This window comes from Apis cerana, linkage group LG2, assembly GCF_029169275.1.
Source record: "Apis cerana isolate GH-2021 linkage group LG2, AcerK_1.0, whole genome shotgun sequence".
Lineage (NCBI taxonomy): Eukaryota > Metazoa > Arthropoda > Insecta > Hymenoptera > Apidae > Apis > Apis cerana.
In genome coordinates, this window is record NC_083853.1 from 14,994,621 (window position 1) to 15,008,788 (window position 14,168).

The 14,168-nt window shown below is 19.7% G+C and overlaps 4 protein-coding genes across 7 annotated transcripts; 3 read left to right on the forward strand and 1 right to left on the reverse strand.

Moving 5' to 3' along the window:
• Positions 1 to 325: 325 nt before the first annotated feature.
• Positions 326 to 2,813, forward strand: LOC108002789 (probable ATP-dependent RNA helicase DDX55 homolog). The gene is made up of 7 exons (XM_017064651.3): positions 326 to 473; positions 595 to 702; positions 839 to 1,111; positions 1,192 to 1,550; positions 1,632 to 1,829; positions 1,891 to 2,581; positions 2,663 to 2,813. The coding sequence occupies exons 1-7, from the start codon at positions 381 to 383 to the stop codon at positions 2,702 to 2,704; spliced, it is 1,764 nt and encodes a 587-aa protein (XP_016920140.1). The 5' UTR covers positions 326 to 380; the 3' UTR covers positions 2,705 to 2,813.
• On the forward strand, positions 2,664 to 7,584 carry LOC108002706 (testin). 2 transcript variants are annotated; one of them, XM_062071656.1, is made up of 5 exons: positions 2,664 to 2,803; positions 3,904 to 4,105; positions 4,209 to 4,498; positions 4,748 to 6,049; positions 6,166 to 7,584. In XM_062071656.1, exons 1-5 carry the CDS (start codon positions 2,780 to 2,782, stop codon positions 6,526 to 6,528), a joined length of 2,181 nt encoding a protein of 726 aa, XP_061927640.1. In that variant the 5' UTR covers positions 2,664 to 2,779; the 3' UTR covers positions 6,529 to 7,584. The 2 variants fall into 2 exon arrangements, with proteins under 2 accessions (XP_061927640.1, XP_016920009.2); XM_017064520.3 differs by lacking the exon at positions 2,664 to 2,803 and adding an exon at positions 3,227 to 3,581.
• LOC108002790 (uncharacterized) lies at positions 7,174 to 10,630 on the reverse strand. 3 transcript variants are annotated; one of them, XM_062071660.1, is made up of 6 exons: positions 10,493 to 10,576; positions 9,902 to 10,076; positions 9,617 to 9,828; positions 8,687 to 9,394; positions 8,358 to 8,610; positions 7,174 to 8,299 (listed from the first exon to the last, which is right to left on the reverse strand). In XM_062071660.1, the coding sequence occupies exons 3-6, from the start codon at positions 9,758 to 9,760 to the stop codon at positions 8,163 to 8,165; spliced, it is 1,242 nt and encodes a 413-aa protein (XP_061927644.1). In that variant the 5' UTR covers positions 9,761 to 9,828; positions 9,902 to 10,076; positions 10,493 to 10,576; the 3' UTR covers positions 7,174 to 8,162. The 3 variants fall into 3 exon arrangements, with proteins under 3 accessions (XP_061927644.1, XP_016920141.1, XP_061927643.1); XM_017064652.3 differs by having other exon boundaries at positions 9,617 to 10,076; positions 10,493 to 10,630; XM_062071659.1 differs by lacking the exon at positions 9,902 to 10,076 and having other exon boundaries at positions 10,493 to 10,590.
• LOC108002788 (CWF19-like protein 2) lies at positions 10,629 to 14,023 on the forward strand. The gene is made up of 10 exons (XM_017064650.3): positions 10,629 to 11,187; positions 11,271 to 11,666; positions 11,735 to 12,187; positions 12,278 to 12,392; positions 12,470 to 12,609; positions 12,780 to 12,845; positions 12,934 to 13,239; positions 13,321 to 13,476; positions 13,554 to 13,736; positions 13,831 to 14,023. Exons 1-10 carry the CDS (start codon positions 11,083 to 11,085, stop codon positions 13,972 to 13,974), a joined length of 2,064 nt encoding a protein of 687 aa, XP_016920139.2. The 5' UTR covers positions 10,629 to 11,082; the 3' UTR covers positions 13,975 to 14,023.
• Positions 14,024 to 14,168: the final 145 nt, after the last annotated feature.

Here is a 14,168-nt window from a genome sequence, read left to right on the forward strand (position 1 = left end):
TGATTTATTTATTTTTGACGTCCTATTTAAATTCTAATCGTAAAAATTTGTCGTATATATTTTATATTATATATATATCCTTGTATCCTTCATATTCAGTTTAATAATTTATAAAAATATAACGAAGCTTTTAATAATAAAATATAATAAATTGAAAAATTAAAAAATTCATATAATTCATATATGTAAATAATATACTAAAAATGTATAATGAAATTAAGATAACCTATGTATTATCTCATTCATGAACTATATCAGTAACGATATATTCAACATAACCTATAAATCAAAATTACTTAAAAATAAATATTTAATATTAAGAATAAAATAGAATTATATTTCTTTTAATTTCTTAATTTAAGAAAATTTTATAATTTATAATGAAAACACAAAATTGGAGAGAATTGCCTTTAAGTGATTCTGTACTTAAAACTATCGAAGAATTAAAATTTACTTATATGACACCTGTACAGGTAAAAAATTCTAACAAAAAATAAATATATGAAAAATTTTAAATTTATATTCTTTTTAATAAAATGATATTTAAATTAACTTAAATTTAAATATTAATATAATTTTTCTAATTATATATAGGCAGCTTCTATACCATTATTATTAAAAGGCAAAGATGTTGCAGCAGAAGCAGTAACAGGGAGTGGAAAAACAATTGCTTTTTTAGTTCCATTATTAGAAATATTACAGGTATGAAATTTATATATTACAAATATTTTTTTTAATAAATATTCATTTATTATAAGAAAGTAGTTATATATATTATTTTAATATATATAATATTTCATTATAATTATATATGTAATATTTTTTAAATTCAAAATAGAAAAGAAAAGAGAAGTGGAAACCTACAGAAATTGGAGGAATAATAATTAGTCCTACAAGAGAATTAGCTATACAAATAAATGAAGTTTTACAGAAGTTTTTAAATAATATACCAAATTTAAAACAAATATTACTTGTCGGTGGTACAACAATTGCAGAAGATGCAGACAGACTTAAAGCAGGAGCAAATATTATTGTAGCTACACCTGGTAGATTAGAAGATATATTATCTAATTGTAAAATAATAAACTTAGCAGGATATGTAAAATCTTTGGTAATTAAAATATAATTTTTTAAACATTAAATATTTTTAAAATAATTTTATTAAAAAATTTATAACAATATTATTTATAGGAAATACTGATCTTAGATGAAGCTGATAGATTATTAGATCTAGGTTTTTCTACAGCATTAGATACAATTTTACTTTATTTACCACGTCTTAGAAGAACAGGTTTATTTTCTGCAACTCAAACAAAAGAATTACAACAATTAATAAGAGCTGGACTTAGAAATCCATCTTTGATAACTGTTAAAGAAAAACCAAATATTTCTACACCATCAAATTTAAAAAATAATTTTGTTATTGTAAATACTGAATACAAATTTTCTACAATGATAGATTTTATTCAGCATAAAGGAACTAATTTAAAATATATGATTTTTTTATCTACTTGTGCATGTGTTGATTATTTTAATCATATTGTACGAGCGTAAGTTATTTAAACATTATTAATCATTTGAACATATTTTATTAAAATAAATCTTATAATCTTATAATATTTCTATTTTAGAATGTTGCCATCTGTACAAGTATTTGCAATTCATGGTAAAATGAAAAATAAGCGATATAAAATATTTAATGAATTCCGAAACATCAAAAATGGTATTTTAATTTGCACAGATGTAATGGCTCGTGGTATTGATATTTTAGAAATGGATTGGGTATTACAATATGATCCTCCTTGTTCAGCTAGTAATTTTATTCATAGGTAAAAGTAAATTTAGATTTTATTATAATTTTGTTATAATTAATAATTATATTTTCTCTAGATGTGGTAGAACTGCTAGGATAGGTAATGAAGGAAATGCATTATTATTCCTCTTAGAAACAGAAGATGCATATGTAGATTTTATTAAAAGAAATCAAAAAGTAGAAATACAACAAATAGTTTTGGAATCATCCATAATTTCATATGAAAAATGTTTAAAATGTATGAGAGATTTACAAAAGCAAGATCGATTTCTTTTTGATAAGGCTAATAGAGCATTTGTATCATATATCCAAGCATATAATAAACATGAGTGTAATTTAATATTAAGATTAAAAGATATTGATTTAGGAAAGCTTGCAATGAGTTTTGGTTTGTTGCGAATGCCTCGTATGCCAGAACTTAAAGGAAAAGATATATCAAGTTTTGGAGAAGAACATGTTGATATCAATTCCATTGCATATTCAGACAAACAAAAAGAAAAAAGTCGCTTAGAAAAGTTAAAAATTTTTCGAGACACTGGAATATGGCCTAAAATACATAAGAATAAACGCAAACAAACAGAACCATGGTCTGAAGCTAAAAAGAAGAAACTAGAAAGACAAGAAAATCGTAAAAGAAGAAAAGAAAAAAAACTAAAACAAAAAATGTTAGTAAACTCAGCAAAAAAACAAAAAAGAAAGATAAATGAACAAGATATTGAAGATCTAGCAAAAGATATAGCATTAATTAAGAAATTAAAAAAAAAGAAGGTAATATTAATATAATTTTCAAAATAAAAATTTATTTACACTAAATATTTGTATATATTTCTAAGTGAATAATTATTTCAGATTTCTCAAGAAGAATTTGATGCTGCTTTTGGAATTGACTAAAAAATTTAATTTAAATAAATAAATAATTACAAAAAATATTATTAATGATATATTTTGTATATTTATATATAGAAAATGTTATCAATAAATAAAAAAAAGGTAAACAATATATACTATATATTAATACTATGTTTAAATAAGTTTTTTTTATTTATTTTATAAGAATGTTTATTATATATATAAAACAAACAATAGAACATTTAAAATATTTATATCATATATATTTCATTTACTAATATAAAATTTAATATTATATTATATAAATTTTATATTTATTATATAAATAATATTATATAAATTTAATAATATAATATTTAAAATAAAATAAATTATTTTTTTTCAAATATATTTTAATTATTTTTTTGTTTAATTAAATTTTTCTATGAAAATTAAAAGAAGAAATATATAACCAAAAATATCATATATTAAAGAAATCTATTTGAATATATTCTATTGAAATTATTTTTTTCTTTTATTTATTTTACAAATAGGAAAGTATTTGATATATCATTATGAAAATATTGATAAATATATGATAAATAATATATAATATAGTATGTATATGAGTCATGAAAGTAGCTTATATATATTAGTATATGGTATGTGTATGTGAAAGTTTTTTGAAAGAATATTTCAGTATGCGTAAGTCTTAGCATCAAGTATAGTATGTAGAGGGGGAGAAACATAAGCACTTTGCTGGATCATAGTGATGAGTCACACATTTGTGCAAGTGTCAAATGTCTTCGAGAAATACTAATTTCTTTAATATTTATTTTTATATTTATAATAAAATAAAAAAAATTAATTAAAAATGAATAATACGGATATAAATGATCGTCCGAAATGGTTGCTAGAATTAGAAAATCGGAAAAGAAAGGTAAAAATTGAAAATAATTTCTAAATACTAATACTAAAAAAGAATATTTTTTTCAAAACAATTTTTTATTGCAATTTATCATATTTATCATTTATTATATTTATTATGATTGTTACAAAAAAATATAACTATTTTTATATTAAATTTTAATAAATTACATTTGAATATATTATAACAATTATTACATATTAAATATAAAAATTTATAATTCTTTGAAAGTTAATGAATAAAATTATTTAATTACATTAATTGTATTATATTAAATTAATTTAATAAATTGTTTAAGAGAGAATTTTTAAATTATTATAATTATTTTATATAGCCTCGATTGGCACATGAAGCTGGAGCTGGAGCACCTTGTGTTCTTTGTAAAATGGCATGTCCAGGTTTAGATTTACATTTTTGGAGAAAAATTTGTAAAAACTGTAAATGCAATAAAGATGATCATGATGTTGATGATGATGATTTCCCACAATTTGATTTGTTATTTGGAACTTCAAAAAAATATAAAAAGAAATCAATATGTAAATATTATTAAAAATCATATATATATATATATATATATATATTTATTTATTTATTTAAAAAATTATATATATTAAAGAATTAGTATTAAATTTTTTCTAGTATTACATATAAATGATGGAAAGAAATATGTAGAAGAAGCATTTGAATGGATACCACCAAATACAACAAAAGAACTTGCTGTAGATTATATGAGAGCTTTACCTATAGATAAGTTACCTATTAAAGGATCAACTGGTGCAGCTCTAAGAAGACAATTATTGCAAAAGCAATTACCTCTTCATGATATAGATTATAAAAGTTGTGATAAATTAAGTGATCAAGAAAAAAAACAGTTTGAAAAATATTTAGAAAATATAAAAAGATATGTAGGACAAGGAATAGTAACAAAGGTAAATTATTTTTTATAACAAATTTAATTTTATTGATATAAGAATTGTTTTATATGTGTAAATATATTTATATTTATGTTTATAAAAATAAGTTACTTTCTATAATAAGTTTATTAATCTTTATTAATTAATAAGTTTATATAATAAGTTTATTAATTAATATATCTATAATAAGTTTATTAATTAATATATAAGATTAATTTTTTTATTTTATTTTTTTGTGTAAATATATTTATATTTATGCTATAGATATTAAGCGCTCGTCCATATGATGGATCATTAGTAACACCTGTGAATGCTACTGATATGCAACGTTTTAATCCACAAAACAAACTTAATTTATCACCAAGCTTTGTACAATTACGTACACCAAGTAGTTTTGCTCCAAAATGTTCATATAAAAAGAATATACATGAAAATATAAATGTCCATGAATTTTGTGCTCTAGAAACACCAAGTAATATTAAAAGTAATCAAATTTTTGAGAAATATAACATAACCAGCAATGATAATGAAAGTAATAGTAATAATCAAAATATAAAAAATGTAACAATTGAAAACCTGAATTTAAATGATACGGTAGTTACAAATGTAAATTCTAAAATAACATTACCTTCGAATTCATCTGAATGTTATAAAGAAGCATATAAAGATATGTTCAAAAATCCATCTACTTCTCTATTAAATTCGAAATCAATCAATGATAATATTGATGTTGAAACTTTATTAGTAGATGCTTTATTACCATCTAGTGTACATACAACTGATGTAATTAAAAGTACATTAGATGAGAAAAGTTTAATGTATATACGTGAAAAACTCACAAATAAATATAGTAATCAAGAAAATCAAAAACAAATCAATATTCCCAATTTTGCAAAAAATTTAGATTCAAATAATTCGCAAAATAAAAATTTTCCCATAAATATTAATAAAGAAACTGATACTAATAAAGAAATAGCTACTATAAATCCTGAAATGTTAATTCCATCAAAAGAAAAATTTCAAAATATAGAAAAGAATACTTATGATTCTACAGAAACATTTAATGTAGAGAATTCAAAAGAAAATAAATTATTAACGTCTTCGAAAATGATGGAAAATCAATTTCTTTCGTCAACTTCATCATCACAATTACAGACTTCTAATATTAATAATTATCAAGCAACACTAAATAGCTTTACAACACCTTCCACCATTATTCATTCTGAAAAACTGGAAAAGCAAATTTTTCCGTATGAAACTATTTCTATACCAAAACAATCAGAAGATCTTATAAATGCAGAACATCTTAAAAATGTCATGGATCAATTAACAATAAATTCTAAATTACAAAAATGTCATAAATGTAAAGAAGAAATTCATGTTGGTGATGTTGCTGTAATTACAGAAAAAGCTAAAAATGCAATATGGCACCCAGGATGTTTCGTATGTAATATGTGTAATGAATTGCTGGTAGATTTAGTATATTTTTATTACAAAAATAAATTATATTGTGGTAGAGATTTAGCAACACTATTAGAAATTCCTAGATGTTTTGCTTGCGACGAAGTAAGTATAATATGAATCAAAATTTTAAAATATTGCAATTTATTATTTAATATTTTCTATGCATTAATTTTTTTTTCCTTTTATTAATAATTTAAAATAATTCTTATATCTTACAGCTTATTTTTGTACGAGAATACACTGTTGCAGAAGGTCATAATTATCATGTAAAACATTTCTGTTGTTGGGACTGTGATGTTCCATTAGCTGGAAAACAGTATATTACAGAGAATGATCGTCCACTATGCCTTTTGTGTTATCAAAAAACATATGCAAAAACATGTAACTTATGTAAGAAGATAATTGCTGCTGATCAAAAAGGCGTTGCTGTTAAGGATTTAAATTTTCATGCAACAGAAGCTTGTTTTTGCTGTTACATATGCAATAAAAATTTATTAAGTAGCAAATTTGCAGTTAAAGAGAAAAAAATATTTTGTAGTAAGGAATGCATTTCTAATTTTTTACATTCACAAATTAAATAGCAAATTAATAATAATAAAATAGTATTTGTATTATTCTATTTTTAATAATTTTTTTATTATTTTTCTTATATTTTTTATTTTTTGTCTTTTTTTTTTTAATTGTTATAAAATATATTTAATTACAAAGTTTAAATTTTTTATAAATGTTGTCAGTAAAATATTAATAAAAAACAAATATATACTGATACAATCATATCTAAAATAAATATATTTAATAAAAAATATATATTCGTTTTTTAAATAAATATTCGTTGTATACTTACATTTATACATTTATATTTTAAATCTTAAAAAAATAATATAAATTTCAATTTTTATTTTATTTTTATTTTATTATTTAATTTCAATCTCTTTTTGTGATAAAATATTTTATTATTGAAAATCAATAATATTTTTTAAAAAATTACATTATATTATATTTACGATATCTATATATATTTTTATTACGAAATTATTAAAATATATTTTTAATATATATTTAAATTATTTGTAAGAAAAAGATATGTAATCAAAAAATATTTTAAAGTATTATGTCAATTATAATCTATCAATTTTTAATAAAATTTTAAATAAATAAATTATATTTAAAAATTATATTACTTATTTTAATGTTTATTTTTATTTAAATTTAATTCAGAAATAATATTTAAAACTCTATAAATGTTACATTTATTTAAAAACTAAATATTTTTAATAAGATAACAAAGAATGTTCTATTATTTTGATTTTGATTATATTTTATATACTTGTATAAAAAGAAAGTAATTTTAAAAAAAAATCATAATCAAAAATATCTAAAAAAAATTATTAAATAACTTAAAATATTAAATCAATTATAAAATAGATTTTTATATTATAATAAATAATTCTTATATATATAAAATTAGAATTATTTATTATTTTTATATACATAAGAATTATATATGTATAATTATAATATTATAATTATAATTATGATGATATATATCTAAATAATATAATTTTATATATAATATAATTTTTATATAAATGTTTTTTTTACTGTATTTCAAAATAGATTAAAATATTGTAATTTTACATCTTATTATTTATCTTATCCTATTTCATTAATTACTAATATTTTTTTAATATACATAAAATAAATACAATATACTTACCATAATAAGGTAAGTAAACAAATCAAAAATATATGATTAAATTTATTTTAGAGAAGCATTAATTTTTTTTATCTATTTTTATAGTATAGATTTAATAAAATCCAAAAATAATAGTCAATTTTAATACCAAAAATTATAAGATGAAATATGTGAAGTATATCATCTATTAACAAGAAACAGATGTTTATTTGAAATTAATTCAATATAATTAAATAATTAATTATTTTTACATTAGATTTATTATAATATTTAAAGGTTATTCTAATTTTATTAACTTTACTTTATAAATATAAGAATCTAAATATAATTTAAATATAAAGAACAACTATTAAATTAACATTGAATATTATGTTTAAATATACAATAATTTTAATAACTTTTAATATCACGAGATTCTAATTAAAACTAATATTCTAGGATTCTTTCTCAAAAATCAATAGATACAAAAATAGATAAAACATTAATTGTTCCCCAAAGTAAACTCCAATCATTCACATTTCATTCTGAATCACTGTCAATAACAGTTAAAACTCTTTTAAATGTATTACGTGTTTCGCGATGTTTTGTAGGTGTTTCAGATACTTTCATTGATTCTTTATTAGGATCTTTATTTCTTTGAGCACGTGTGATACGTCCTAAAATTTTTCTCATTAAAATATTTATAATATTTGATAAGTTTATAAAATTACAAACCTTCTGAAATAATATTGCTTGTATTTAATTCAGCAACATCTTTAAGTCTTTCATTTCTTTTTTTAGCTTTTTTACATTTCTCTACAGTTGGTCTGCCAATAATTCCATTTTTTGTCAATAATTCTTTGAGACATCTTATTTTTGCAGTATTTGATTTACAATTACCCCAAAGATCATTATAAGATTTTACATGTATTCCAGCAATTCTAATGTATTTTTTTAACATTTGTATTCTTTTGTCATCTTCAGCTTTCTAAAAAAATATAGAAATATCAATTTAAAAATATATAAAAAATTTAATATACAGAGTATATTTTAATGAAACTTACTATATTTTTCTTTCTTTTTCCATCACTAGAAGTATTTTCACTGTCTTCGCTTTCATTTTCACTTTTGCTTTTTCCTGATTTTATATCAGATATACTTTCTTCTGATTTTAGCTCTTCTGTTATATTAGAATTTTCATCTTCACCATCTAAATTTTCAATTGATCTTTTCATTCCTTTTTTTGCTTTATTATATTCTTTTTTTGATTCTGTAGATGATTTTGTAGATTTTCTAAGTTTCTTTTTAGTTTTTGGACTATAATCTTCATCTGAATTATCATCATTATTTTCTTCAGAATCAGTATTTTTTATTGCACTAAAAGATGTTCTATTTCTTTTTTTCCCTTTTACAGTTTTCTTAAATTTTAGTTTAGATATATTCTGTGAATCTAATTTATTTTCTTCTTCAGAAGAACTAATTTCAAGTTCTGAATCATTAGGTTTTGCTTTGATAATTATAGTTTTGGGCATAAGTTGCCTTTTATTTCTATCTTCACTTTCAGAAGAACTTGAAGATCCTTTATCACTAGCACATTCTACAGAAAGTTCCAAACCTTCTACAACCTCAGCATCTTCAATTTTAAACTTTCTATTTTTTCTTTTTGGCTTAACATTATCTTCCTTATCAAGCATTTCCATTGTTTCTTCTATTGTAACATTTTCTATATTTTCTTTGAGATTTATCATGGTTTCTTCTATATGTACATTTTCCTTTGCCATAAAAAAAGAAATATATCTTAAATAATTATATATATATATAATATATAAGATAATATATAATAATATATTATCTTAAAAAATCTTAAATAATTATAGATATATATTCTATTAATTAATAATATATATATATAAATATAAATATATATATAGTTACATAAATTGAAATTAAATAATATTTAATTATTAAATTAATTAAATTAAATAATTTATTACCTGCTGTTTTATATCTAGTGAAATATTAGGTTCTTTTTCTTTTTTAATTTCAGTTTCATTATTAATTGATATTTCATTATTTTTAATATTAGATGTTTCAACATACGAATCTTTTGTTATTTCACTTGTACTTTCTTCTAACATTTTATCTTTGTTACTATCAATATTTTTTATATCCTTTATATTATCTTTTATTTCTTCAGTATGTAATGCTGAAATATTTTCAATGTCATATTTATCAGATTTTGTTTCATCAATAGATATACATAATTTTTTAGACGGTACATTTAATATTTGATTTTCTGAAATTTCTTCTCGTAACCTTTTTTTTCCATGTTCATTTACATCTACAGAATTATTAGAAACTGCTAAAGGTGACATTTCATCCTGTTGTTCTTTATCACTTTGATCAGATTCAATCATTATTTATAAATTTATTTAAAATTAAAAAATATTATATCTAAAACAAATATAAAACAAATATAAATACAAAATATAATCATAAAGATTATAGGATATAATTCTTTTACAATAAATAAATTTACAATATTTTTCATTTGACAATAAAATTTGATAACAAATAAATATGAAATTTAAATAGTTCTAATAATTTGAATTTGTTTTATTTATATTTGTCTTAATATTACCAAATATTTAATGATATTAATAAATACTTAAATAAAAGAAATTAATTCTTGTTCTATATTCTTGTACATGCTTTTATTTTACAAATTTAATTAATAAGTAAATTAATATTAAAAAATATTAAGGTATCAAAAAATATTTTGTATAATATTTTTTGATATGAAATATTTTATGCTATAATATTATAATAAAAAAAATAATCGAAACAATTAAAAATCACTTTTAACTTACAATGTTAAAATTATCAATAAATATTTAACTAATTACTATTTTATAAACAATGAATGTAACGTTTTCGCGGCAAAATCTACGCGGTAACTAAGTATGTAATCTCTATTGATTGGTTAAATTATGTATAGTTTAGTACTATTTGCATAAAAAAAATTCATACATTAATGTTCAGAATTATATTTATATCATCGATATCTATTTTTTTATTACATGTATAAGTTATAAATTTTACTTAATAAAATGAATTATTTCAGTGATTAAATATTTTATAATAAATTTTATATTTTAGAAATATTTATCATGAAAATCAATGAAATTTTTAATATTTTTAATATATATTATATTACAATTATATTTATAATTATTACTTTTTCAAATTAAAACATTATAAGTTTATATATATATATATGTATATGTATATATAGAGTACATGCATTGAATGTAAAAATAGTCTCTATGCAACCATATTCGCTATTTTTCAGGCAATTCTGATAGGTGTATAGAAAACATGACGTTTATTGCTTAGCAAACACGAAAGTTTTAGCTTCTAAATTTTTTATATATTTGTATATATTAATATTTAACAAATAATGAAACATAAAAAATATAAAAACAAATCTAAATATGAGAGAAAAAAATCAAAAAAAAAAGAAAAAAGGCATAAAAAGAAATCTAAAGAATCTGATTCTAATAGTGTAAATATTAAATATTATTGTGTACTTATTTACTTATTTTTTGTATCACATTTTAATTCTATTTTTGTTAATAAATTATATAGAGTGAAGAAGAACAGGAATGGGTAGAAAAACCAATATGTGAGTTCTCATTCAACGAACAAAATGTATCTATTACATCAAAAAAAGAGGAATTTTCTAAAAGAGAGGATTGGATGAACATAAAAGGTATACTTCCATGTGTATTTAGCGAGAAAAAAAAAGAATTTTCTAATTCTGATAAAAATATTGATAAATCTGATATGAATAAGTTGAATCAAAATAAGAAAGAATTAAATCCATATTGGAAAAATGGAGGTAATGGTCTCCCTGAAAAAAATTCAACAAATCCACAACCAAAAATAGATATAAATTGGTTAAAAAAAGGTCTTCAACGAGCAAAGGAACAAGCAGAAACTCAAAATAAGAATTTAAAAGACATTGTAGCAGAAAGATGGGGTGTAAGTATAAATCAATTAAATAAAATTGATTTTAAAATATACAAATTATAATATAATAATTTATATAGCCTTTAGAAATGATAGAATCAATGATATCTGAATCAAAAAAATCGCCAATAAAAAATACATCTAAATTTGAAAATCAATATAATAATATTGAAAAATGTGAAAATAGACAATTTTCAAATTCTATACAAAATTCAAATAAAAATGATCAATATAAAAATGATAATATTACTTCAAAATATGAAAATAATCAAAAACAAAAATATAAAATACCAATAAATGATGATTATTTTAATCATTCAAACAAAATAAACTGTTTTGTTGAAAGAAATTTAAAATGTAAAATATCAAATAATAGTGAAAAAGAATTTAATTCAAATAATTTTATATTAAAGAATGATGATGATACAAATACTTGTAATGATGATACAAATATAGAAACAAAACCTTTGACAGAAGCAGAAATGAATAAGCTAGGAGCAAAAATTGTTAAAGCTGAAATAATGGGTAATATTGTACGTTATACGTTGTACATTATATATTAGATTTTTATATTAAATATGCAAAATATATTAAAAAATTATAGAAATGATATATCTTTTTAGAAACTTGCTGATGAATTAAAAATGCAATTACAAAAAGCTAGAGAAATACAAAATACACAAATATGTAATATAGAAAAAATTCCAGATATAATTCTAACACAAACTGATGCAAAAGGTATGTAATAAAATTAAAAATAATAAATTAAATAAATAACTAAAATAATTAAATTATATAAATAAATTATATAATAGGTATTATAAGACCATTAGAACCCAGAATTCAATCTATAGAATCTTTGCAAAATATGAAACGAAAAAATGCAGAGACACATGTTTTTGGAAAGAAAGTGAGACATTATTTTGATGATGACAAATATTCATTACAAAAATTAGTAAGTTCTATAAAATAAAATATATATAAATAATAATTAATAATTATTAAATTAATAATAATTAAATTAATAGACTTATTAAAATAAAATAAATGAAATACTGAATATTGAAATGAAATAAAATTTACAACTAATAATATTAAATCTTGATAGAGTTATTATTTTTTTAGTTCCAGAAAGAAAAAGGAAGATCTACAAATGAAGATGATGCAACATTTATGAAGGCTGCTTGTAAGGTATATCACAAAATTTATTTTAATATTTTATAAAATAATATATAAGATAATTTAATATATAATATATATATAAGATAATTTATATTAGGGTTTAGATATGGATGAGATATTTGAAGAACATATTACATATATTAAGACAGATAAAAAACAGAATGAGAAAGATCGTTTAATTGCTATTAAGGAACATGAACATTTATCAAAAAGTTTGGATAATTGTCATTGGTGTATTGATTCAAAATATATGTTGAAACATATGATTATTGCAATGGATTCTGAAATTTGTTTGAGCCTTCCTCGATATACTTCTTTGACTATTGGACATTGTATAATAACACCTTTACAACATATTGCTTGTCAATTACAATTAGATGAAAATATTTGGGAAAAATTAAAGGTAAAACATTTTTCAGATATTGCCGTTTGATATAATTTTAATTTTTAATAATTTTTTTTCTTATAATTGTTTTATTTTCAGTTATTTAAAAGAGTTTTATACAAGATGTTTATGGATCAAAATCAATATCCAGTGTTCTATGAAATATACAAAAGTTCTTACAAATTTTCACATATGCGATTGGAATGTGTTCCAATACCAAAAGAAATTGGTGAATTAGCACCAATATATTTTAAAGTAAATATATATATAACATATACATAAATAACAATATATTTGAATTATTGAATTATTAAGCATAATATTTTTTGTAGAAAGCTTTATTAGAATGTGAAACAGAATGGTCAATGAACAAAAAAATAATCAATCTTGAACATAAAGATATACGTCAAGCTATTCCAAATGGTCTGTCATATTTTATGGTAGAATTTGAAACAAATAAAGGATATGCTCATGTTATTGAAGATGAACACATGTTTTCAAAGAATTTTGCAGAAGTAATTTTTTTTTTTAAATATTTTTTTAAATATAATAATTTTAAATATAGATAAACGATAATTTTTTTAATATCAAATATTTTATTTTTCGTAGGAAATTATAGGCGGAATGTTAGATTTAAAACATAATATATGGCGGAAACCAAAAAAAGAAAATGTTGATCAGCAACATGAAAAAGTATTAAAATTTTCAAAAATATGGAAAAAATATGAATATGAAATAAAAAATTATAATTAATTATGAAATTATATATAGAAATAAATACATATTCTTATTACATAGCAAATTCGATCTAATTTTTTATTATTATTATAGTATTTGGATAGTAAAAAATTAGTCATTAGTTATTATTATCAATATCGTTTAAAAATTAGATTGCAATATTATCAATTATACAACAAATAACTTATGTATAAATATGGAAACACTCA

What these genes read in the sequence shown, in the direction of transcription:
- LOC108002789 (XM_017064651.3), top strand. Translation starts at nt 381, where the DNA reads ATGAAAACACAAAATTGGAGAGAATTGCCTTTAAGTGATTCTGTACTT. An exon ending in TTTAATCATATTGTACGAGC is followed by an intron (nt 1,551 to 1,631) that starts GTAAGTTATTTA and finishes TTTCTATTTTAG; the next exon opens with AATGTTGCCATCTGTACAAG. An exon ending in GCTAGTAATTTTATTCATAG is followed by an intron (nt 1,830 to 1,890) that starts GTAAAAGTAAAT and finishes TATTTTCTCTAG; the next exon opens with ATGTGGTAGAACTGCTAGGA.
- LOC108002788 (XM_017064650.3), top strand. Translation starts at nt 11,083, where the DNA reads ATGAAACATAAAAAATATAAAAACAAATCTAAATATGAGAGAAAAAAA. An exon ending in AACACAAACTGATGCAAAAG is followed by an intron (nt 12,393 to 12,469) that starts GTATGTAATAAA and finishes ATTATATAATAG; the next exon opens with GTATTATAAGACCATTAGAA. An exon ending in TAGCACCAATATATTTTAAA is followed by an intron (nt 13,477 to 13,553) that starts GTAAATATATAT and finishes TATTTTTTGTAG; the next exon opens with AAAGCTTTATTAGAATGTGA.
- LOC108002790 (XM_017064652.3), bottom strand. Translation starts at nt 10,039, where the DNA reads ATGATTGAATCTGATCAAAGTGATAAAGAACAACAGGATGAAATGTCA. An exon ending in GAAAAAGAAAGAAAAATATA is followed by an intron (nt 8,611 to 8,686) that starts GTAAGTTTCATT and finishes ATATTTTTTTAG; the next exon opens with AAAGCTGAAGATGACAAAAG. An exon ending in AAGCAATATTATTTCAGAAG is followed by an intron (nt 8,300 to 8,357) that starts GTTTGTAATTTT and finishes GAAAAATTTTAG; the next exon opens with GACGTATCACACGTGCTCAA.
- LOC108002706 (XM_017064520.3), top strand. Translation starts at nt 3,516, where the DNA reads ATGAATAATACGGATATAAATGATCGTCCGAAATGGTTGCTAGAATTA. An exon ending in ATATAAAAAGAAATCAATAT is followed by an intron (nt 4,106 to 4,208) that starts GTAAATATTATT and finishes AATTTTTTCTAG; the next exon opens with TATTACATATAAATGATGGA. An exon ending in GATGTTTTGCTTGCGACGAA is followed by an intron (nt 6,050 to 6,165) that starts GTAAGTATAATA and finishes TATATCTTACAG; the next exon opens with CTTATTTTTGTACGAGAATA.